Source organism: Oncorhynchus nerka, linkage group LG23, assembly GCF_034236695.1.
Source record: "Oncorhynchus nerka isolate Pitt River linkage group LG23, Oner_Uvic_2.0, whole genome shotgun sequence".
NCBI lineage: Eukaryota > Metazoa > Chordata > Actinopteri > Salmoniformes > Salmonidae > Oncorhynchus > Oncorhynchus nerka.
The window spans coordinates 26,496,024-26,521,633 of record NC_088418.1 but is presented as its reverse complement, the minus strand read 5'-3'; the positions used below and the strand labels follow the sequence as shown (position 1 = coordinate 26,521,633).

Sequence of the window (25,610 nt, the reverse complement as noted above, 5' to 3'; positions counted from 1 at the left end):
GGCTGTCATGTGCCTTTTACTGAGGAGTGGCTTCCGTCTGGCCACTCTACAATAAAGACCTGATTGGTGGAGTGTTGCAGAGATGGTTGTCTTTCTGGAAGGTTCTCCCATCTCCACAGAGGAAATCTGGAACTATGTCAGAGTGACCATCGGATTCTTGCCAGGTCTAGGAAGAGTCTTGGTGGATCCAAACTTCTTCCATTCAAGAAGAATGGAGGCCACTGTGTTCTTGGGGACCTTCAATGCTGCAGACATTGTTTGGTACCATTCCCCAGATCTGTGCCTCGACACAATCCTGTCTCGTAGCTCTATGAGCAATTTCTTTGAACTCATTGCTTGATATTTGCTCTGAAATGCACTGTCAACTGTGGGACATAATATAGACAGGTGTGTGCCTTTCCAAATGATGTCCAATCAATTGAATTTACAACAGGTGGACTCCAATCAAGTTGTTGAAACATCTCAAGGATGACCAATGGAAACAGGATGCACCTGAGCTCAATGTCGAGTCTCACAGCAAAGGGTCTGAATACTTATGTAAATAAGGTATTTCTGTTTTGTATTTGTAATACATTTGAAAAAATGTATAAAAACCTGTTTTTGCTTAGTCTTATGGGGCATGTGTGTAGATTGATGAGGGAAAAAATAATTGTATTTATTTTTGAATAAAGCTGTAACCTAACAAAATCTGGAAAAATGGAAGGGGTCTGAATACTTTCCGAATCACAATTTCACAATGGTTGTCATGGAAACCCAGCAGTTGATGCATTTTGACCGAATCTGTTCAGGGAGACTGAGACATTGAAAATGGGAGATGAGAGGTGGAGGGATACACAAATCCATCAAACGAGTGAACGTTACTAAACAGTGCAGGGCATTTCAACACAATAAGGCTCCAATGGGAATGAACGGTTGTGAGAAAGAGCACAAGAGAAAGAGCGAAAGAGCGAGAGCAAAAAGGACGGAGAGGGAAAGAGCGAGCTATTTTAGGCTGCGGGTTGTCATGGAAACAGCAGCCTCGCTACTACAAATGGAGACAACTAGAACACATGGATCGACAAACAAATGGCGTGCGTACAAGAGCATGCAAATGCCACGGCATGTGTGACTACTCTCCATCTTGGTCGGGTTAATCCTCATGAAAACACAGTCTCTTTCAGCCAGAGTGAATATGAATGGGGTGCTTTAGTGAGAGGGGACAAACGCTGGGAGTCAGGGGCTAAGTAATGTCCATTCAGTCAATAGTGAGCCAGCCACTCAGTCTGTCTTTTAATTAACCAGTCCCTTTGGCCGCTTCCTTCCCCCTCTTCTTCTCTCTTTCCCTCTCTATCTTTCTCCCTTTCTCTCTCCCTTTCTCTCTCCTTCTCTCTGAAGGACAGAGGTATTCCCACAGTTCTCTGGTTGCTATAGCAACACTGCGGCGAGAGGAGGAGAAAAAAAAAGAGAGGACACAGGCAGGAGGAGGAGGAGAGAGGGAGGGGGAGGAGTAGGGGGGAGGGGTAGAGAGAAGCGGGGCCTAAGATGAGGGGATGTGTGAACAATGCTAATGCTAATGATAGCCGCACCCGAACCGGGGCGATGGCGACTCTCCGTTTGTAGAGCCGCCGAGAGCCCAGACTGTCACTGTCATTAACATAATTCTCGCCGGATATCTTATCTTGCTTCGAGTCGATATCTCTCTCTCACTCTCTACAGAACACAGTGGAGGCCTATAGCCATCTGCTCATTCATTTGACATTGAGCGGCTCGATTGTCATAATTGTGTTGAATTTATTTACCTCGTGAGTGTCGTTCAGAATGACAGGAAGTACAGTGATAAGATCCCACACATCATTACTTTACCCAGGGAGACTGAGAATGACAGGGGGATAATGCAGTGTGTGGTTATTGCGTGAGGACTTAAACAATGCAAACCAAAGGGCCCATCTGACAAGGTGGATTTTTTTAAAACATGATAAATAAACAGATAAATATGGTATGAAGTTACATACGTACTGTTATACACATACTGATAATAACACCCTTCTGTGAATGTATACAACGTCGGCATGCTGTTGGTCCAGTGGACGACACCCGACGCATGCCTTCCCTCATCCTGGTGCTAACTGGGTAATATCGATGACACGCAATCTCTAATATGTACACGTACAGTGTATGTACATGTTGGTAGGCTATATGTAATATCAAAAATATTTTGTCACGTCAACACAACCGAAGACATACAGTATGTGCCACTGAAGGCCATGAGGAATATAAAGGGGAAATAATCTGGGTGTCCGTGGTGCCAATGTACACTGGGTGTACAAAACACCTGCTCTTTCCATGACATAAACTGACCAGGTGAAAGCTATCACCCCTTATTGATGTACTTTGTTAAATTCACTTCAATCAGTGTAGATGAAGTGGAGGAGACAGGTTAAAGGAATGATTTTTAAGCCTTGAGACGATTGAGACGTATTGTGTATGCGCGCCATTCAGAGGTTGAATGGGCAAGACAAAAGATTTAAGTGCCTTTGAACAGGGGTATGGTAGTAGGTGCCAAGCGCACCGGTTTGAGTGTATCAAGAACTGCAATGCTGCTAGTTTTTTTTGAATGCTCAACAGTTTCCCAAGTATATCAAGAATGGCCCAGCACCCAAAGGATATCCAGCCAACTTGACACAACTGTGGGAAGTCAACATGGGCAAGCATCCCTGTGGAACACTTTTGACACCTTGAGTCCATGCCCTGACAAGTTGAGGCTGTTCTGAGGGCAATAAAGGGTGGAACTCAATATTAGGAAGGGGTTCCTAATGTTTTGTACACTCAGTGTACATCTGGTAGACACATACAGTACATGCACAAGTCCAGTAGATACATGAAGGCTATGTATCACTATGGCCATCAATGTGTGTCCCATGCATACCGCATAGGCCTACTAGGGGGACTGTTGTTGTTGGCGTCTCGTATACCTTCTGCATGTCAACTGTCTCTCTGTCCTCTCTTGTCAATCAATAGCTCATCTCTTGACATCAATACTGTTATACCCCATGGGACAGAAATGTATTTCCTTAGGACAAATGGAGTATGAGAGAGAGAGTGAGAGAGAGAGAGAGAGAGAGAGAGAGAGAGAGAGGAGAGAGAGAGAGAGAGAGAGAGAGAGAGAGAGAGAGAGAGAGAGAAAGGGAGAGAGAGGCAGAGAGGTGGAGAGAGAGAGAGAGAGAGAGAGAGAGAGAGAGAGAGAGAGAAAGGGAGAGAGAGAGAGAGGGGTGGAGAGGAAGAGAAACTTGTTCTGCCTTCCTATCTCATCATGTTATAAATAATATATCCGACAGCAAGAATTGTTACGTCTTTCTTTGCTTTTCCTTTGATCTTTCTTTCTTAATTTGTTCTTCTTCAGTCCTTTGCTTCTTAAAACAATCTTCTCCTTCTTTGTGTTGTCAAAAATGACTTTTCAGAGAGAACGAGGACCTGCCCCCCAAAAATAAGAATACATATTGGAACAGTAATAAAAATGGAATCAATATATGAATCTAGACACAACAGAGAGGCAGCAGACACAGAAATGACCACTGCCCCATATTCTCAAGTGTTGAGTTCGCAGACACAGATTTGTCACTTCTACAGTTCCGAGATAGTTGTGAAACTGACAGTTACTTGCAAGCGCATTCCAATGAAATATATATAGCTCATGTTACCAGGCTTGAAACTGAACACTCCACTCAATGAGTAGTGACATGTTCCAAACATGGACCTTTCACCCTCTTCTCATGTTTTTCATTATTTCTCTCTTTACATTTCACAATCCTTTATCATTTCCCCTTAATCCTCATCCACTTCCTTGCCGTCATCCTACGGTGTCCCTAAGAAGCAAAGTAGCTTCACTGTATCATCCGGCAACCAGGGGCCTACTGTAATGTACCATACGGAGTAGTGATGCATACTGTAGTCTATTCCAAGATGTATCCACACACGTCAACATAGCGCATAAACGTACCTCAGCAACATACATGACCTACTACTCCCCCCCTGTTCATCTGCAAGACTGGGATATCGGAGACGATAGAGAAATAGCTAAAAAGCAAGGAATCCCTTTCTAACCTCAAAACTCTTTTTACAGTGGCTGGTGAGATATTTCTGGAAGTCCTGTGCTTGTTAGAGGTTCTGTATTGGTAACATCTAACACGGTTAGAATGCATTATGAATGAGATTCTAAGGCACCGATGCATTCTGAACGTGTGAGCTATTTCAGAGTGTGTTCACGATGCACCACAAGGAAAATATATTTTTGGTAATTGACCCATTGCCGCATTGCTGGAAATGGAACACAAGGCAATCATCAACCCAAAAAATGACATTTTCTGTTAAGGTAACATGTTTTCGCTGAGAGTAAAAGAACATTCTAAGTGGAGACTGGAGTCATAAGCATTTAAGTTTTTTTTTCTCGCAATGCTTGACTGGGATTGAAATAGGTGCCGGTACTCAGTTCCGGTGAGCTGCGGCCCAAGTCAAGCACTGTTTTTACAGCTTTAGAATATCACTGTGATAGCCTTGTGTACGTCCTCAAAGATATGGACAAGCTGTTCAGGAAGCTTGCAAAGGAAATAAGATACACTTTTTCAATCATGTACGCATGGTATAAATACTGCATCTCCTCTTCAGTCTCAGTGTCATGGGAAAATGCACACAATTCCTCCCAGTAACAATACGGGCAAAGGTTCTCACTTGGAATCAAACACATGCATTTCTTAACAACAACCATGTCCATATTCTATTCCACAAAATGTTGTTTCAGGTGGGCACATGAACCAATTGGATCATCATAAAAAAAAGTTGGCACAGGCTCCAGATAAACTCTATCAACCTACTCCCCCATCTCCCACCCACTTCCACCTTTTTGCATTAAACGATAGGGGAAAGAAATGATCAAAATGAAACCAATAGGTAAAAAAAACTTGTGTGTTTTTTCCAGAGTAGAATTACAAATATGCAGTTATTTCAGGTGACATAGCTTGCTGGGTTGAGCACTCTCTCCCCCGGAGAGGCATCAAATGAGGTAATGAAACTGCCCTGGGGGAAGAGTGTGTTAGGAAAGTGAAAGTGGAGATATGGGTTAAGAGAATGACTAAAATAGAACGCGGATAGCATCTTCCATAGCTCTTTGAGCTGGTATACACACACTGTCCAGAATATTAATCGAGATAAAAAAAAAACACATTTTCCTGAAAAATATATTATTTACGTCTGTACATTTCCACATACCATACATTGTGTTAGGCACTTAGACATTCGAGAGCATTCGGTTCTCATCTAATGGGGATCCGGAATAAAATGCAAATACAAAATAATAGTATGCTGAAGTAGCAATTTGTCTCTATTTACATATAAAGATCACTATCTCAAAAAAAAATTGCATTTAGTACAATATAACCCTAATACACACACTAACTCCTATTCAGTTGAATGCATTCTGTTCCTTAGGCTTTCTCTCACATGTTGATGTAGCTGGGAAATGTTGCCGAGTCCCAGGCTTTGAGTGGCATTGAAAGGCAGAGCATATCCACTCAATTCCCTAACAGATCACATAATCCACAGCCAGTATCTAGCCATTGGTGCTACATCCACACTTGAATATGGCGACCCTAAACTGCTCTTGTATGCATGTACTGTAGGCATGCTCAGAAGTACGCTACCTCCCTACAGCAAAAAAAAAATAAGAAGAAATGTCCATGGTTCTAGAGCAAAGGCGCTACTGTCGCTGCCTACGCACTGTGACACCTCTGCTCCATAGCTCCATAGTGGAGTTCATGTAGTGTCAGTCTCCCGACCGACACTGTAGTATATGTGCAGTCTGTTTGTTGGCCAGGGGAGTGAAAAGGGAATCCCCTTGAGAATCACTGCTGGGAGGCTATTGAATTTGAAGGGAACGATAGCACGGAGAGAGAACAACAGGACAAGAGGGCAGGCTCAGGGAGAGGATAGATATTCTAGGGGGGGTACAGATAAAGGGGACATCGATGGGGAGGAAAGTCGCATCCATCAACAAAAACAATTTGTCCCCCTTTCATTTCAATTAGTCAGGTCACAATTAGAAGAGGCAAAAACGTAATGTAAAAAATAAAAAACAAAAAGATCCCCCAGTACAAATGGTTGTGCCTTGCTGTGAGCGATGAGAAGGGTATTTTCACAAGATCACCTTGCACTGCCACATACGTCCGCGTTAAGATCACACGCTCCTCTAATCACATTTGCATTCCCAGCATTACATCTTCCGTCTTTTAGTGTGGATGCGTGTTCAATTTGTTTCCCGCCGCAGCGTACGATGCATTCCGCTTCCCTCTTCCAGGCCTCTTAAGAATATTTACGACTGATGCGTTACCTAACTCTGCCTGTTCTGTCGACGTAAAAGCCTACTTAAGGCGCGAGTGATAGATGTTATGTAGATGTTTTTTTTCTTCTTCTTTCGTTAACCCACATTTATTTCCTTTCAGCTCATTCTGTGTGTTTGGCAACACAGGTTACGATTTACCTACTCGAAATTTCACCTCAAGGTGTTTTGAGTGCAACTGCTTTCAAGCCTCATCACAGCTCGAGGTTATCTCCTTCAACGTATTAATAAACACCATCCTTACTGGCAGCTACAAATGTAACTCCGTTTTTCTGTTACAATTCACCAATTGCTAACAACCCATCTCTTTATTGTCCAATCAATGTCTGTACTGCAGTGTGATGCTTGTTCCAGCAGGAGGTTTTTATAAACAGATGTACAGACAGTCTCCAGGGACCAATGGGGGGGATCTCCAGGGGCTGCAGGAGGACAACCACATGTAAACATGCCCCAAAGAACATGCCCCAGAGAATTGAATAGTGTCCCATAAATGTACAGTAGTCTTCGTTAAACATGTCACATAAGCGTCACAAATCAGACAAATGTTGCAAATTCGAAACGCAAAATGGATCATCAGTTTCGTATTTGTCAATCCACATTTCTTTATATTGGTTGTAATCAATATGCCATAAACCGTATGAAACCGGGACAAATAAGTGGAACACACTATGATTCCAGTTCGCACGGTTATGGGAAGTTACGTTTACCTTTGTATGACGAACCAGATCTAGGTAACTGTTCTCAACCATTACTCTGTAACCAATTGGGAGTAACAGACAGTTACTCTATCCTGACCACAAAATAAAACATGCCCTGTGTTCTAACAGTGTGTCAAATCAAGAAGTTAATCTATCAGTGGTTCCCAAACTTTTTTTTTGTCCCGTACCCCTTCAAACATTCAACCTCCGGCGGCGTACCCTCTAGCACCAGGGTCAACACACACTCAATTGTTGTTTTTTTTCCATCATTGCAAGCCTGCCACACACACACACTATACAATACATTTATTAAACATAAGAATGAGTGTGAGTTTTTGTTACAACCAGGCTCATGGGAAGTGATAAAAGAGCTCTTATAGGACCAGGGCACAAATAATATAATAATAAAAATCAATCATTTTGCTCTTTATTTAGGCATCTTACAAATAACACCTTGTTTGTTCATCAAACATGGTGAATAACTCACCACAGGTTAATGAGAAGGGTGTGTTAGAAAGGATGGACATAACTCTGCAATGTTGGGTTGTATTAGAGAGAGTCTCAGTCTTAAATCCTTTTCCACACACAGTCTGTGCCTGTATTTCGTTTTCATGGTAGTGAGGGCCGAGAATCCACTCTCACATAGGTACGTGGTTGCAAAGGGCATCAGTGTCTTAACAGCACGAGGCAAGAAACTCTGAACGCAGCCCAATCCAAAAATCTGGCAGTGGCTTCTGATTAAATTACATTTTCACAGAACTGCTTGTTGCAACTTCGATGAGGCTCTCTTGTTCAGATATCAGTAAGTGGACTGGAGGTGGGGCATGAAAGGGATAATGAATCCAGGTGTTTGTGTTGTCCGTTTCGGGAAAGTACCAGCATAATTGCGCACCCAACTCACTCAGGTGCTTTGCTATATCACATTTGACATTGTCCGTAAGCTTGAGTTCATTTGCACACAAAAAAATCATACAATGATGGAAATACCTGCGTGTTGTCCTTGTTAATGCAGACAGAGAAGAGCTCCAACTTCTTAATCATAGCCTCAATTTTGTCCCGCACATTGAATATAGTTGCGGAGAGTCCCTGTAATCCTAGATTCAAATCATTCAGGTGAAAAACGTAACCCATATAGGCCAGTCATGTGAGAAACTCGTCATCATGCAAGCGGTCCGACAAGTGAAAATTATGGTTAGTAAAGAAAACTTTAAGCTCGTCTCTCAATTCAAAAAAACGTGTCAATACTTTGCCTCTTGATAACCAGCACGCTTCTGTATGTTGTAAAAGCGTTACATGGTCTCTACCCATATCATTGCATAATGCAGAAAATACACGAGAGTTCAGGGGTCTTGCTTTAACAAAGTTAACCATGTTCACTGTAGCGTCGAAAACATCTTTCAAGCTGTCAGGCATTCCCATGGCAGCAAGAGCCTCTCGGTGGATGCTGTAGTGTACCCAAGTGGCGTCGGGAGCAACTGCTTGCACGCGCGTTACCACTCCTCTATGTCTCCCTGTCGTGGCTTTGCCCCATCAGTACAGATACCAATACATCTTGACCACCAAAGTCCATTTGATGTCACAAAGCTGTCCAGTACTTTATAAATATCCTCTCATGTTGTCCTGGTTTCCAGTGGTTTGCAGAAGAGGATCTCTTCCTTAATTGACACTCCCATAAACGTAACAGACATATACCAGGAGCTGTGCCAGGCCCGCCACGGCTGTTGACTCATTCAGCTGTAACGCATATAATTCACTGGCTTGTATGCGAAGCAGTAATTGTTTCAAAACATCTCCTACCATGTCACAGATGCGTCGTGAAACAGTGTTGTTTGATGAAGGCATTGTCTGTATAGTTTTTTCGGGCCTTTTCCCCCAGCATTGTCCCAGCCATATCCGCGGCAGCAGGATAAATTAAGTCCTCCACAATAGTATGGGGCTTGCCTGTCCTAGACACTCGGTGGCTCACCATGTGGATTATTTTTCAAATTGTCATGTTTTGTTTCTAAATGTCTGCACAAGGTTTCCTGCAAGAGAGTAATGGTTAATGTGATTGGATGTTCATTATTTGACTAGGCTACTTGTGTTTGACATTGTGTTGTTATTTCGCTGAACACTAGATGGTTTAATTTTATTTTTGCTAGTGAAACGAGGATACTCAGGCGATAAACAAAGCCTCACCCAAATGTATAGCCCCGTTGGAAAATATAAATGTACTGTTTGAAAATGTGAAGAAATGATTATAATTTTTAAAAAAAATGTGAATAACATTTTTATTTGGCATACCCCCGTCGGCATTGCGTGTATCCCTGGCAACCCAGTTTGGAAATACCTGATCTAGATGAACCAAGGGTAAAATCCATCTAACATCATTTTTTGTCAAATACTTTAAAGATAAATATCTTTACTGTGTATTGTGCACCCTGACAGATGGTAAGCCTTTTTGTCACTCCTATGTAAATATTATGAAGACAGTATGTCAGGTCACCTCAAGTATTATTACCTTGGTACTTGCTGTACACCTCAACATGCTAGCAAACTAGCAACATCACAACAACAAAGAGCACCTACTCATGTGTGGTTAAACAAACTTGCAATGACTTCCACTCGTGCATTGATTAAGAGTGTACTTTCATAGCCCAATGTCATTAAGCCGTACTGCAGTGTAAGATTCAGACAAGTCCACAGCAGTGACTCACACCAGTCTACGGTGTCCATATTAGGACACTTACTCCAAGCGACAATGATATCAACTCCAAGTGACTCTGATATAAACCCCTGCTAACTCTGACACAACTTCCATGGATGTGTCTCTGACCTAATATGGGCACCGTGCTAGTGGTCAATGAAATGCTAACTCCCTTTTCTTCTCAAAAATGAAAAATGACAAAACACACAAAATAATTAATATTTTTCAGAATTCATTTCATTTTTGTTTGATCAAATCCCACGCCATAACTTAATGTGTCATCATGTAACCCCGGCTTAAATGTTAAAACTTCTGTAGTACACGGTGCTCAAGATGGGAAAACAACAACAACAACAACTGAATTGGAACTATGTGTGTTGAATAGTTCTGTATGTGAAATATGATTTACAGCTAGCAGAAAGTTAAGCCAAACTGACAGCAACGTACAATACCTCTCAGTCATTGTATGACAATCATAGAAGTGTAAGTACCATATGTGTTGATTTGGCCAAAGTTATAGAAAAATAGTACAGTGTTTCAAACCTTCTACTCCACCATTTTGTATCCCTGGGTTTATGATTTTTACAGATGGCAGTACATTGATAATGACCATATTTATAATATTACACTTTAGATACAACCAACACGTGGAATAAAATGTCAACAACTGAACACAAAAATGACACTTTTATTATTTTGCATTTAAGGAAATCTATGTTTTCTATAGCTTCACTTCATGTATTTCACATTATTAAAAAGCTTTCCAAACAACAACCTAGTTCAGTTTCTCGTTCTGTTTATCAAATGGAATCTTGTACCAAAAGGTCAGTTTGTGGTTTAGAATACAGTATTCCATTATTTTCTCACAATTTTGTGGCTGAAGTAATAGTAATCCACATTCTGTGTCAGTTATCCAATTTTTGCTCCAAACACCAAATGAAATGGCATCTGGGCTGTATAGCATCCAGCTGTAACAAGAGGTGGGACAAACGACACACTCAGTATTCCATCTGTTGCAAGAGGCCATCATCTTCTTCTTCTGTGAAGTAGAGTGAAGAAGACATAGTTGTCAAAGTTCAGGTGTTCTCTTCTGATGTTGTTACCCGGGGCATGACTTAGTAGTAACTGTATAATACTTCCTGTTGTGTAATTCCGCCATCAAAAACACTACACCACTATCTTCAGGGTATAACAGGGTGGCAGATAATTATGATAATTCTAATAATAATAACATAATAACGTTAATAGTAATATGGCTTAAATAATAGATTTGTTTCTCCAATGGTAAAATTGTAACAACAGTGATGCTACAATATTGATATTGATCATCAAACATGGCCAAATATTATAATTCCAAGAAAGGACTTTCTTGTTCTACTAGCATATTCAGGAGGTACTTAATATGCTCTTTGAAATCTGACAGCACAGTTACCAAAATGTAGCACATCAACTGTCATCAACAGTGCAGCCATATGCTGGAGTTTTTAGTCTTCATTTATATTCTAGTAACGTCTCAATGGGGAAACGGTTGAACTCTCTGCCGGGCCACATGACTAAAATACTATATCAGCATCCTACTTCACTCCTTTTGAGGAGGAGTGCCATAATTACTGAAAATGTGTGTAAAACATCAGGGAAAACCTTGCTTTTACAACTCCCTAATAGTTCCTTGGTTGGTCGGTCGTTTTGCCTGTCTCATCTCAGAAAGACTACAGGCAGCACATAAACTGAGCGTCATTGAGAGCTGACAAAATTGCACCGACAAGTCATTCTGCCCCGTTATTGGTATGTTCGGCATGTTCCTTTCATATCTTAATGCTGATCAAACTAACTTAAATCCAGGTGTAAATGTACGAGAGATATCATCACAAATTCAGAATTGATCATATTATTATTAATGTTACTATTATCGTGGTTGTTTTTGATCATTATCAGAATCATTATTTCCTGGAGAGAGAAAAAAAAACAATGCACTCCTTACGGGAGCATAACAACGAGATCAGAAGAACCAGCCTTCCCCACCCACTCAAGCACTGAAAATGTATGCAGCACCGCGAGGAGAGAGGGGTGCAGCAATAGCGATTGTTGAGTGGTTTGCAAATTACACAGAGCAGCATGTTGGTGCAAGATCACCTCCATATTACACAAAGACTTATGCAGGTAGCGTTACCACCACACGTCAAATCTCAAGTCGTCTTTCACGTGAATGGAGTCGGCGTGTTCAGTTTGCAACAACCATTTTTATATCTGTTTCCCGTGTTGACTCACATCACTTTCTTGGGGTTAAGGAGACAAACTGGATCCTGTGTCATTTTAAAGCAGCCTTTTAATGCCAATGTAACTCCCTCATAAGAATGACTAAAAGCCGGTCTTGAGATATTAAAAGAACAGACATCATAATACGATTACCAAGATGACTAATGGGTGTATCGTATACCATATAGGTTCAACCTAGATTGAAATATATAGCCTACTAATCACTTTTTAGAACTACTGCATGTTTTTAGTTGGTTTCCATTGACCGCCCAGACCTCGATATATGATTTATTTATTTCATGTGAATGATACATGGCTAGACAACTGTACACATTATATCAAACTAAACAAAAATCATTGAAGACATAGTTCAAATGCGCAAAGCTTTAAAATGGTATGAACACATGAAAGGTACACCGTAAAAAGTTGGTTCGTACAATTGTCATACGACCAAATACTATTATCGTACATTTCTGTTCCACTAAACCAAAGAATGTGGTCGAATCCACCCACTGAATGCCATCGCAAAGACAGGCATTTAATCACCCTTATGACAGCGTTATGTGGCATCAAAATGGTCACCATGAGAAAGGAGTTCATATCAAATTCACCACTTATAGCACATCTCTTGCTACTGATCGAGTTACACTTTGTCAACATTTTCCATACAAGTCTTTGCAAGGTATTAGCTCACTGTTGATGTGTTTTGTTATTTCACCTAAATTTGCTGATGGTACACGTATATGCTGGCATCTGGAGCTCTCATTTGAATAATCAAGTAGCCTGCTGGAACATATGGAATATATTCTCAAAAACAAACAAGAACAGAAGTGTCCAGTTATCGTCACGGTTGAGCGAGTGAAACACAGGGAGAGAAAAAAAACCTCGCCAAACAGAAAACTGGGGGAACTCTCCAGCCATTCTTCAGTACTCATGGCAGCCAAATTCATAGATTCACAATGAGTGTTGCAATTGAGCCCTTATGTATTCGAGGAGTAGCCAAACTCAAAACATATGTATCGTTATATTCAACCTTCACAATCACCGCCCCGGATCACTCACAAAACAAACGACTACAGCTCGTACATCCTCCAAAATATCTCTGCGTTAGAGTCTGCAATGTAACATATTCAAATGAAAATATATTTATGTATCTGTGTGACTTTCACAGTAGTTTGTACTGTGCTGTACTGTATGTACCTTTTGTCCATCCATTTCTGCCTACCTACAGCCTCAAGGGGAGACTATTGAGTTCATGCGAGAGAGGAGAGAGTATCTTGCACAAGTATTTTCTGTGAAAGAGCAATGTCTCGAGCATTTTTTTTTCCTGCGATGTCTCCAAACGTCAATGTGGTCAAGTGCTGTGCGTGACATAAGTCTCGACTTACTAGCCAACCACAACGTGGGGGATTGAGCTACAGTACTTGGAAAGGCGTTGTCTTCTATGTGAATACAACTTGTAGAAACGGCAAGAAACATTTGCTTTGGCACAGATTTACATTGTAGCGATGTTCGTTTTTGAACTCCATTGCCGTGATCGTTACTACAAACACAAGTATCCCATTGTGGTAATCCTTGGCTCAGTACACTGTCGCTGACCAGTCTATGTGTTTGTGTATTGCAGTGTCAGTCTATCCCCTCTCCTGGTGTAATGTCAATGCACTGTAGTGTTTAATCGTTCGGCACGTAAAGAGGCCATCAATCCCCTCTCTGTCTTTCCCTTGCACTCTCTCTCTCCTCACTCTTTTTTTTCAGATTTGAGTCTCTTGAACGTTTTCCTTTGAGTTTCCCTTGAACAAAAGAGGCTCCATTTGTGGATTCTGGTTCTGGCCCATGAAACCCTTGATCGATCCGTGTAATCCCATGGGGGACATGGGGAGGGACATCGGCAGAGGTGGGGAAACGGAAAGAGGGTTGGTGTTGGCGCCATTTCCGGACATGGTCTGAAAAGTGGCTGAGGAGATTGGAACCTGTGTACAGGAGATGGGGATATCCTGGCCTTGCTGGTTCAGTGGGGACGGGTTGTTCTTGTTGCTTAGAGTACTGATGCCTGCCCCTGTCCCAATGCTCAGACCCATAACGTTGTTGTTGAAATGATTGGCCTTGTAGTAATGGTTAAGATGCTCTGATCGCCCGATGTTGGGAAGGTTGACTATTTCCGGGTGATGCATTCTCAAGGTTCCGTCTCCTCCGCACCCGGATTGCATGGTCGATCCCCCTGAGATGCCGCTCCCGGCCCCGGCACCCATCTCATCCTCCACGTTGATGATCTCGATGGCGCGGGTGGGGCCATGGTGCTTGTGCAGCTGGTGCTGCTTCCTCAGCTTGTAGAAGACCACCAGCATCACGGCCGCCATGAAGGTGATGGCCACGAAGCAGCCAATGATGATCTTGGTGGTCTTCATCACGTCGTCCAGGCCAGGGATGTTCGTGACCTCCATTATCGACACTGTGACTGCCTTTTCAGTGGCTCTGGTGGCTCGCGGGGACAGAGAGGAGAGAGATGAGCGAGATGGAGATATGGTGAATCCAGCCCTGCCTTTACCCAGTACCCCTCCTGAAACAGTGGGACCCAGGTAATCTGGCGGTACGTAGGTTTCGTTGATGTACTGCCTTGCAGCGGAATCCTCCCCATTGTTAGTTTCCACGGTTTCCACAGTGACGGTGGTGAAGTAGCTGAAAGGGTTGCTGGAGTCTGAGGTAGACACGTTGAGCACTGCGGTTGCCGTAGTGTTGCCGGCGGAGTTGGTCACCATGCAGGTGTATTGGCCCGTGTCCTGCACAGTCACATTGGTGAAATTCAGGGTTCCATCGTGAAGGACTGAGATCCTGACGCGGTACGACCCATGCGTCATGAGGGTGCCATTTGGGGTGAGCCAGTTGACAGACGTCATGGAGGTGCCAGTGCGACACTTCAGCTCGGCAGCCATGCCCTCTGTGACATTGAGGTCAGTGGGTGGCTCTACAATGACAGGAGCGTAGCATGTGAAGTGGCTCTGGTCCAGCTCACCAATGTACCGGCCCTTCAGGCCTGGGGGCGCGTGGCAGCGGGCACAGCATGTGGTGTTACTGGGCACCGTCTCCTTCAGCCACCAGCTAAGCCACAGGACATCACAGTTGCACACCCAGGGGTTGTGGTTGAGGTGCACCCGCTCCAACTGGTGCAGCGGGGTGAAGAGATCGTGGGGCAGCGAGTGCAAGGTGTTGTGGGACAGGTTGAGTTCCTCCAGGTTCTTCAGGTCGTCGAAGGCATTGCGCTCAATGACCGTCACCTTGGAGTGCATGAGCCACAGTTTGCGCAGCGACACCAGGCCTTGGAACGAGCCGGGCCGGACATTCCCCAGCTGGTTGCCAGACAGCTCTAGCTCCTCCAGTCGGACCAAGGGTGTGAGGTTGGGTATTTCCTTCAGACTGCACATGCCCAGGTTCAGGAAACGCAAGTTGAACAGGCCCTCGAAGGCAGCCTCAGAGATGTAGTCCAACTTCCGTAGTTCGCCCAGGTCGAGACGGCGCAGGGAGGGAACGCGGTGGAAAGCGTACGCCGGCAGTGTCTCGATGGGGTTGTTCCGTAGCCAGAGCTCCCGCAGCTTGCTGAGGTACTCAAAAGCCTGCGACGGTACCAACGTAAGGCGGTTGTCGAAGAGCTCCAGGGTGTTGAGGTTGGGTAGGCCATTGAACGCGCCCACCTCGATTTGTCTGATGTGGTTCTTGGAAAGCTGCAGGATTTCCAAATGCCGCAGGTGCTTGAATGTGTCAGACTTTATCACCTGTTAAGAGAGATAAATACATGTTGGTACATTGTAGCTATATGAAACCGCTCGGCCGTAAAGCATACTCTTTTCATATGCGTACATGTATGGATTGTAGGTAAACGTAATGAGAGAAAGGCATATTTACCTCAATCGTGTTCTCTTGTAGGTTAAGGTATCTTGTGTTCACAGAAATACTGTCCGGGACTTCTACCAAACTCTTCCTTGTACAGATCACTCGGCTTGCCTGATTGGAGCAGCTACAGGGGTTTGGACATGGGGGAGCGGCCTCTGTTACCTGAGGTCCATGGTGGTGGAGCCACAGTAAAATCTGGACCAACCAGAGGAGGGGGGAAGGGGTGGAGGGGCTGGTCACCATGACAACACGCATGGCAAATGGGTCATGACCCACCCCTAGTCCTAATATGTTGATAAGTCCCCTCTGATACAAAACAATTAAGTAGTTATCTTGTTGTTCATGTTACCAATCCATTCTATTCTTCTCTTTCAAGTCTTTTCAATAACTGCGAAGAACTGTTAGATGTTAAATGTTCTCTTGATTTATCATTTATATTTCCTCACTTGACTATGTTAATGTCAGTGTAAATATAAAAGGCAGTCTAATTTTCAGCACAGCTTTTTAGGGAATTATGTATTTGTAGATCCCATGACAATTATTAGAACAACAAAGTAGATGTTTGGTGAATCTGCTCTTGATTGGCGTATCTCTGTGGATGGTAGATGCTCCTCACTGTATAGGGGAGGAAGAGAGAGAGAGAGAGAGAGAGAGAGAGCGAGAGAGAGAGTGAGCAAGAGAGAGAGAGAGAGAGAGAGAGAGAGAGAGAGAGAGAGAGAGAGAGAGAAAGGGATCAGACAACCTCACAAAGCATGAGTTCTGTAATTGTAGAAGCATTGTGAAATCTGTGGGCACTGAAACATAGAATCATGTTGGACTTTTAACGCAATTGCAAGATTGATGGTTAATATATAACATGTTTGAGCGTTGGGCCAGTAACCGATAGGTTGCTAGTTTGATCCCAGCTCCGGCAAGGGGGAAAATCTATCATTCTGCTCTTGAGCAAGGCAGTTAACCCCCCACAAGTGGAAGTCAAGTTATTTTAAAAAACTCAAGAGCTCAGGTGTGTCACAACTCAAAGAAACCACAGGCCTAGAGCAAAGTATGAAATAAACTTTAGTGTATGATTCATTACTCGATGATGAGAGAAAAAATAAACACCTTTGTTATTTATGAGCATAATCATACACACTGTGGTGTATTTGGACTGGAGAAAAGGTATTTGTGTTAAAAAAAAACATGAACACATGCCAACATCACTCTAAAAGACTATAACAAGCAAGTGTTGAACTGTCAGTTTGCTATTCTATTTAATGAGGTATAACTTGTTTTTAGAATCACTGTTACACAACTACATGGGGGAAACAGCAAAAGGTTTCCCGACATCAAATGTATGGTGACCTAGCACTAATGATCTGCAAGACGGATATTAATCCAGTCACAATCAGTTCTATTGATCACAAGGAACTGGAGGGTATGTTTTGTGATGTTGAGGGGTACTTCCACAACCAAGTGTACAGATGCTGGATCTTAATTTGAGCCAGTTTGCTACTGCAGGAAAATAATCCTGCAGCAACAGGAAATTTGAATTATTGTGTGGATTATAATTGATGGATTTTTTCTTTGTAGGGGGTTGATACATTTTTGGTATCAGCAAATCTCGTCTGAAATTCTTACGTTTGAAATGACATACTTTATAAACCTTTATAAACCTTGAATACATTCCATGTTTGCATTTCTCAGCAACAACAATGAAGATCTTACATCTGTAACTCAGTTATCGGCATCCCCCCTGACTGGTCTGCATCCTCCAATAGCCCTTCGGGGTTTGATTGGGGTGAAAGAACCCGGGTTAAACGTGTACCCCCTAGCCTTTATGACTGTATCATTTCAGTAACCCATTTCACAGTGAACGTGTTCTACATTAAGCAGCTCAGCCTTTGCACCTCTACTAGTGTGATTACCATCAGGCTACTCATGATGTACACATACCACATTTGAAAATAATTGTCTTATGAAGACAACAAACAAGTCATTTACAGGTTATTGCTGGGTACCAGTTTACCATATCATTTTGACATGGTAGTTTCTGCCAATTTCTGCTTCTACAAATTGGGAAGTAAAATAGCTAACATAGTTATCTTAGCATGTATACAAACATGGGATCCCACTCTCATCTCTGATTCAGAGGGGTTGGGTTAAATGCAGAAGACACATTTCAGTTGAATACATTCAGTTGGACAACTGACTACCTATCCCCCTTTCTCTTACCTTTCCATTCTTCCTCCCTCCCACAAACTACCCTGTACTGTCCCTTTAAGACCGACAAATATGGAGACCCTTATCAGAACCTCAATACAATACTACATGTGGTTCAAGGCCCTGTTGTTCAAACTAAAGCTACCTGTGCTCAAACTCTTGTATATCCATTTGTATCATACCTCTCTGGTAAATGGTGAATGATGTGACAAACACAAAACATTCAGTCAGCGTTCGTCCTGTGGGGGAGGTTGAAGGAGAATGGCAAGAATCGTGCAAGCTAACAGGCGGGCCACAAACAGGAAAATAACATTGCGGCACAACAGTGGTGTGCAGAACAGCATCTCAGAATGCACAACTCGTCGATCGTTGTCACGGATGGGCTTTTTCAGCAGACGGCCACACCGGGTTCCACTCCTACCAGCTAAAAACGAGAAGAAGCGACTCCAGTGGGCACGCGATCACCAACCCTGGACAATTGAGGAGTTGAAAAACATCACCTGGTCCAACGAAATCCAGTTTCTGGTGAGTTATGCTGATGGCAGAGTATAAAGTACAGAGTACAGGCTGGTGGCGGTGTTGTAATGGTGTGGGGAATGTTTTCCTGCCACACGGTAGGTCCCTTTATACCAATTGAGCAACGTTTCCATGCCCCAAAGAATTCAGGCTTTACTGGAGGCAAAGGGGGGTCTGCCCCAGTACTAGATTTGTGTACCTAAGAAACTGGCCACTGAGTGTAAGTCAAAAGCTTTTTATGGTTCTGTAGGCTATGTTACACTGTCGGGTGCCTGCATGTCAACTGCCCATACTTGCTCAGTAGACATAGCATGTTTCTTTCTCTGACAAAGGGGTCATTAAAAAGTTATGCTTTACAAATGTTCTAAAATAATCTGAAATATCTGGCTTGTGGTTTACAGCTCTATAGTAGTAGAACTAGGCCTACCTATAGAAATGATTGAGTAGCCTAAGTGAGTCCATGATATCTTTAGACCGAACTTAAACATAAATAAAGGAAAAATACACAAACTTCCCATACCACAATGTCAAAGTACCTGATCCAGAGATGATCCCTGAAACGTAGACGTTGCACACATTGAACAGTGCACACTAAAGCCAACCCCTGCCTCTCACGATCACAGCATAGGGAAACATACTCTTCATGAATCCTAATGTGCGCATAGGCTGCAGAATAGATCCACATCAATGGGTGTTAAAATATTGCTAAAAGCAGCCATTAAAGAGCCCAGTGTAGTCAAAAACTTGATTTCCTATGTTTTATATATATTTCCACACTATGAGGTTGGAATAATACTATAAAATTGTGAAAATGGTGATAATGCATGTTGAGTGTAAGAGCTGTTTGAAAAGTTTTGGCCTTCCATGATGACATCACCATGCAGTATATTAGTTAATAGACCGATAAGAAAGACAGGGCCAAACATCTCTGCAAATAACAGGAAAGTTTCACTTTTCTCCACCCCACTCAAACCACCCCCAGACAGTCCTGGCAACATTTTAGCTTGAGAAATGTCTCTTTGCTAAGAACCTTTTTTTTTAAAGGTATTTAATTGTTACCCAGAAATGATTTAATATTGAAATAAAAATGGCTACATTGGACCTTTAAGAAGCTTATGATGGAGAATATCCTAAATATAGGTCTGTGGAAATGTACTTTACCCGCCCTCACACGTGCACACACACACACACACACACACGCAAACACGCACACAAACACTTGCACACACCACACACCAAATCCATGATTCTCCACTATAATTTCAGCATTGAGGCAAATGATTGTTGTGTCACTGTGCATTAGATAGTTTACCGGTCTTTGCAATGGACAGTCGCATTGGGGGAGGGGAATATATTCAATATGTGCCCCGGGTGTCCCTTCACGATCTATGTGGCCGTCATTGTAAATAAGAATTTGTTCTTAACTGATTTGCCTAGTTAAATAAAGGTTACATTTAAACTGAAAAAAAAAATGTGGGGCCTACACTCCAGGATGATATCTCTGAGATGATGCCCACTGAAGTCAGTTCGACGTCTATTCCAAGTCATTTCATTGAAATTACGTGGAAACAACGTTGAATCAACCAGTGTTGATGGACTTGTCCATCATTGTGAAAATGTTGTCTTTTATTGTGGCGATCTTGATCAGCAAAGGTCCATTTTTTATTACATAAGAAGTGTATGTTGGGTCTTTTTATTTTACCTTTATTTAACCAGGCAAGTCAGTTAAGAACAAATTCTTATTTTCAATGACGGCCTAGGAACAGTGGGTTAACTGCCTGTTCAGGGGCAGAACAACAGATTTGTACCTTGTCAGCTCGGGGGTTTGAACTCGCAACCTTCCAGTTACTAGTCCAATGCTCTAACCACTAGGCTACCCTGCCGCCCCTTACAAGACAACAGAGGGACACACCACTGTAAAGCGAGTTTATGAGCTCATGGCTGCATGGGGAAATGATTGCTCTTTACTAAGAGTCATTCCAAAGCCATCAAAACAGAACACATATTGTTGTCCATGGACGTACGGTATCTCTTGTTTTCAGGCGACTCTCTCATACAGGCTGTGCACTGTGGAGGCAGGCATCTGCAACAATGCAATTCTATAGTGCACATTATCTTATTGTAGGTGAACGTTGGCTACCTATAGTCTACTTAGACATGTCAACTCATAACATTCTCTCTCAATTCAATGTGTCTAGCACAATAAGACCAGCGAACGTACACGAATGTGTGCCTCATTATTTGATTGACTTATTTTACTGAACCCCCTTGCCCTTTACTCCCTTCAACTGCAGTGAACTTCTGTTAGGGAGGTGGCTTTTGCCTATCTTGGGCTACACTAAAAAGCACTGGGGGAAAAACACACTGCGAACTCTTAAGTTACCCCATACCACACATTCCACCTCCAGTGGAAGACAAGGTTGAGTAGTCTGTAGCCTTTTTATTTTATTTCCTGTCGGCAAATACAGAACATTACATTATGTTCATATAACATGGCTCCGGTTTTATTCCTACAGGCTCTTCTTACTCTTTTCCCCCCCAATACACTATAGTCTTTACACCGATGCAATGAATTTGTCTCATGTCAAGAGCTGGTTGCAGTTGCACCCATGTAGATATTGATCGACTATACACAATCAGTTCTGGGAGAAGAAAGCGCTCAGTCGTGAAGAAACAAATGATCTGCAACCTGCTGGCCAAATGTTACACCAACACATGATTAGTGTGTAATCACTGTCCACCAATGGTTTATTCTTTGAATCTGTTGAGGTGAATAGTGGGGTAACACTTTACTTAACTAGCCAGCGGTTTCAATTGACTTCAATAGCCTGCAACTATAATGTCCATTATGATGCAGTTATAATGCATTGTCGAGTGTATAATGTAGACTATTACAATAGTGTCAAAATGATCCTGAATAAAAAACAGCCATTTTGAGTAAGTTGAAATGGTGATACATAATAGAGACATAGGCCTAACATAAGTCTATTATAAGCCTTATTATAAGACATTATAAAAGCGCATAGCTTATATGCTTATAACAAGTTCTAAAGCACAGCAGTCTAGTAAAGTCAAAGTAAAGTGTTACCAATTGTGGCTTTGTTGTGGCTTTCAATATCCTCGGGCTAAAGACTACCTGAGCATAAAGAGAGATCCTGTAGGGTACCCAACTCTTTCCCTGGCTGCCACTGCTCTTGCTCAACAACAACAAAAAAATCCTCTCTGTCATCACAACTTCTGGAGATATTTCAACAAAACAATTTTCGGATAAATGTATGAAATTTTTTGAAAATTTGAAAGAGTTGTAGATATTTAACATTTAACATTTTCATTTAGCAGACGCTCTTATCCAGAGCGACTTACAAATTGGTGCGTTCACCTTAAGACATCCAGTGGAACAGCCACTTTACAATAGTGCATCTAAATCTTTCAAGGGGGGGGGGGGTGAGAAGGATTACTTTATCCTATCCTAGGTATTCCTGAAAGAGGTGGGGTTTCAGGTGTCTCCGGAAGGTGGTGATTGACTCCGCTGTCCTGGCGTCGTGAGGGAGTTTGTTCCACCATTGGGGGGCCAGAGCAGCGAACAGTTTTGAGATATATTCCAATGAAGTTAGATTTCTATTTGTTTTTTAATTATACAAGGAGGAAAGCCTTAAGATGAATTATCCACGTGTTTAGAGAGAAACATGTTGATCCTTTTTTGTAAAGTAGTAATATGTTGGATGAGTGTGTTGGGGAAACTCCCCCCCCCCCCAACTAGTTAGCATTAGCTGCTAGGTGTGCTAGCTAGCAACCTTACTACCAAATCATCAAAGGTAAAATACATAAAAAGATAACGTAACTTAATTGCAGTTGTAAATGTTTCCACTAGTGACTGATTGCTTTGCAGTTAATGTTACTTTATAGCCTTTTAGCTATTTTGCACAGCAACCCCTTGCTTTCAGTCACAGGTGGGGACTGGATTAGGTGTGAGCAGTGCAAGAGGTGGGCTCATGAGTTGTGCTTCAATTTCACTGGGGATATCTTTATTTGAGACCTTTGTACAAATTAGAATCGTGCAATAATAGAGCATAAGAGAGTTGCCATATCAATGTGAAACTGAGTTAATTAGGTAAGTTATTGTTGTTGTTATTAAATGTTATATTCCAATGTTATTTAATGTTATTAGTTATATTCCATCCCAATTCATATTTATTTTTATGAATTAAAAACAAAGATTGAAAAGATTCGCCCCATATTTGATTTAAATAATTAAATGTAGACAACTAGACGTAGCTTTGAAGTATTACGTACTAAAGAATTTCTAAATACAACTGATTAAATGGATTTGAACACACTTTTGTCAAACCCTATTCCATAATCTTCTACCGGGGCAACTGGCCACCGGTACTTTACAAAAACGGCCGTTTTCTAATAACAACATTTCATGAAAAAAAAATCAACTGTAGCCATTTATTAGCCTTTATAGTTTATTCGCCTAAGCATGGCATTCACCCAAATACCATTTATTTCCCAAACGTTGCTTTTTTTGTGTCAGCAATTAGACATTGTTCTTTAGGGGGCAAGTTACCCCCTAGTACCCAATACCACGCTAAATTAGGCCTGATATTTACCGCTGGTCTGAGACTAACACAAAGCTGCAACAGCGCTAACGTCTAGGCCTACTGTAACTATGACAACACCAAATTGATTCGGAGTTGTTGGACGTGGGCTTCCTGTTAGGAGGAGTCTATATTCAAAATAGTGGCAATCAGAGTGTTAGCCTATTGGGGAAATTAGGTAGGTCAAAATGGTGCTTCAAACACTTCAATTGCAGGAGAGATTTTTTCTCTCCTTAATTGGTCTGACATTTTACAGCATAAAATGGAGAGTCTAAACATTGGAATGAAAAGTCGAATTAGATCATTTCCAATGAATTTATATGACAAATAGGTGTAATCTATTCTCAATGTATGGTCAAAGCACAATAAACCCTAGTGAATATAAATTAACATATAATTTCATTAATGCAGCTGGCCTCGCGCTACGGCGCACCTTCTATGGAACGCAATTGAAATTCTTAGAATGGGCCTAATTCGGCACATGCTGCATTACAAAATGGCTTGCATCGTCTGTCTCTTTGAATGTGGAATAATGACAACTACACAATTGCAACAAGAATAATGATATTTAACGTTATGAAGGTATATTACTACAAAATAGGCTTACATATGGTGACAATATGATTTCAACAGCTTTTAGGGTTGAAATGATCTTAAGAATACATTTCAACACAAGATCATATCAATACATCAGCTTTGATTTTCAAAATGTCTAACGTTAATTGGAACCTACTAGTTATGCCATGTATCCATTTATACTTAGCTATTTTAGCTAATAAAACAGTAATGTCGCCACCTGATATCCGCAGAAACAAACCAAAATAAGAAATAGGTTGACTACGACTGTCTTTTCAGACGTTTCTACCAGTATTAGGCTATGTGCAATAGACTCATACCTTTCTGTTTCAATTGCTGCGGCGTGAGGTCGACGTTTTCTTCTCCTTTCGATCCCTCTCCTGTCGCCAGTCCCCCAACCTCTCTATCTATTTCTCATTTTCTCTTCTCTAAATTGATTCGCTCGATTCCACGGCTGTGAGTTCGGCTCTTGTTCTTGTCTTCCGCAGCAGCAACGCAACAGGGACTTCATACACCGATAGCACGTTCAATATAAGCAGAATCCACACACACCATAAAAAAGGGTGAAGAAACGTTCACGTTACAATATATAAAGCGGTATTTAGTTCAAATAACAACGAAATCCGGATTGGATGCATCCAAGCGTCTTCTTATCCTTGGAGACGCGCGCAGGCAGCAAACGCGACGGCGCCCGTTGGGCAGAGTATTTTTGCGCTTCAGCATAAGCGGCAGTATACGCACATTCCGTAGGTCTGCAGCTGAATGCCACGAAGGCAGCGTAAGCTCTCAACATGGACCACAGAAGACCAACCATTTATGATGGAGAGCCATGATCAAGAAACTCGCCATGTATTCCAAGACGTATGGCGCTAATGCACTACACTATCCTCATGGTCTTTGCAGTCGTTGTGCAGGTCCTACTATAACCTATGTTTGTTGGGTGAGTGGGATATCAGGTCCAGTGGGTTTGAGAGAACCTAGATAGATCTATGGTGGGCTACGGACAGTGGTCACAGAGTGTTAAGTGTTTGATATGACTCAGCACTCTATTGCTCGATTAATTGATTGATTCGGTACATTTCAGGAAAAGTTGCATGAGGTTTCGCTGCAGTCTGCTTAGTGGCTTTGAGATCAAGATATTGCTGGTTCCCAATTGCATCTCAGAGTGAGTGAGCATATTGCCACTGGGCCTTTGGGCAAAGTAGCTATTTCACTACCCCTGGGCATTTTCAGTTGTACTATTGTTGCACAAATGTTGCCTTATTTAAATTTGTATTTTTTTAACCTTTATTTGACTAGGCAAGTCAGTTAAGAACACATTCTTATTGACAATGATGGCCTACAAATATCAGATCTGACCTGACCAATCGACATTGGTTTAACACAGTATAAAGGTTTCCTAGAAGAAGAAAAAAAATAAACATTGAGGCAATGGCTTATCAATTAGGGTTTTGTATTTTTGTAGTTTATCTAAGGTTGTGGCGTCATGGCATACAGCTTATTAGCAGAAAAACACTACCTAAGTTTTAATTGAATTAAACTACACTACATGACCAGAAGTATGTGGACACATGCTCGACGAACGAACATCTGATTACAAAATAATGGACGTTAATATGGAGTTGGTGCCCTCTTTGCTACTTAAACACCCTCCACTCTTCTGGGAAGGCTTTCCACTAGATGTTGGAACATTGTCATTGTATGCTGTAGTGTTAAGATTTCCCTACACTGGACCTAAGGGGCCTATCCCGAAGTATGAGAATCAGCCCTAGACCATTATTCCTCCTCCATCAAACTTTACAGTTGTCACTATGCATTGGGGCAGG

General features: G+C 42.1%; 1 protein-coding gene across 2 annotated transcripts; it reads right to left on the bottom strand.

Moving 5' to 3' along the window:
- Positions 1–10,419: 10,419 nt before the first annotated feature.
- Positions 10,420–24,472, bottom strand: lrrc4bb (leucine rich repeat containing 4Bb). Of its 2 annotated transcripts, none has more exons than XM_029629493.2 (3): positions 24,105–24,472; positions 15,905–16,507; positions 10,420–15,774 (listed from the first exon to the last, which is right to left on the bottom strand). In XM_029629493.2, the coding sequence occupies exons 2-3, from the start codon at positions 16,145–16,147 to the stop codon at positions 13,759–13,761; spliced, it is 2,259 nt and encodes a 752-aa protein (XP_029485353.2). In that variant the 5' UTR covers positions 16,148–16,507; positions 24,105–24,472; the 3' UTR covers positions 10,420–13,758. The 2 variants fall into 2 exon arrangements, with proteins under 2 accessions (XP_029485353.2, XP_029485354.2); XM_029629494.2 differs by lacking the exon at positions 24,105–24,472 and adding an exon at positions 18,274–18,699.
- Positions 24,473–25,610: the final 1,138 nt, after the last annotated feature.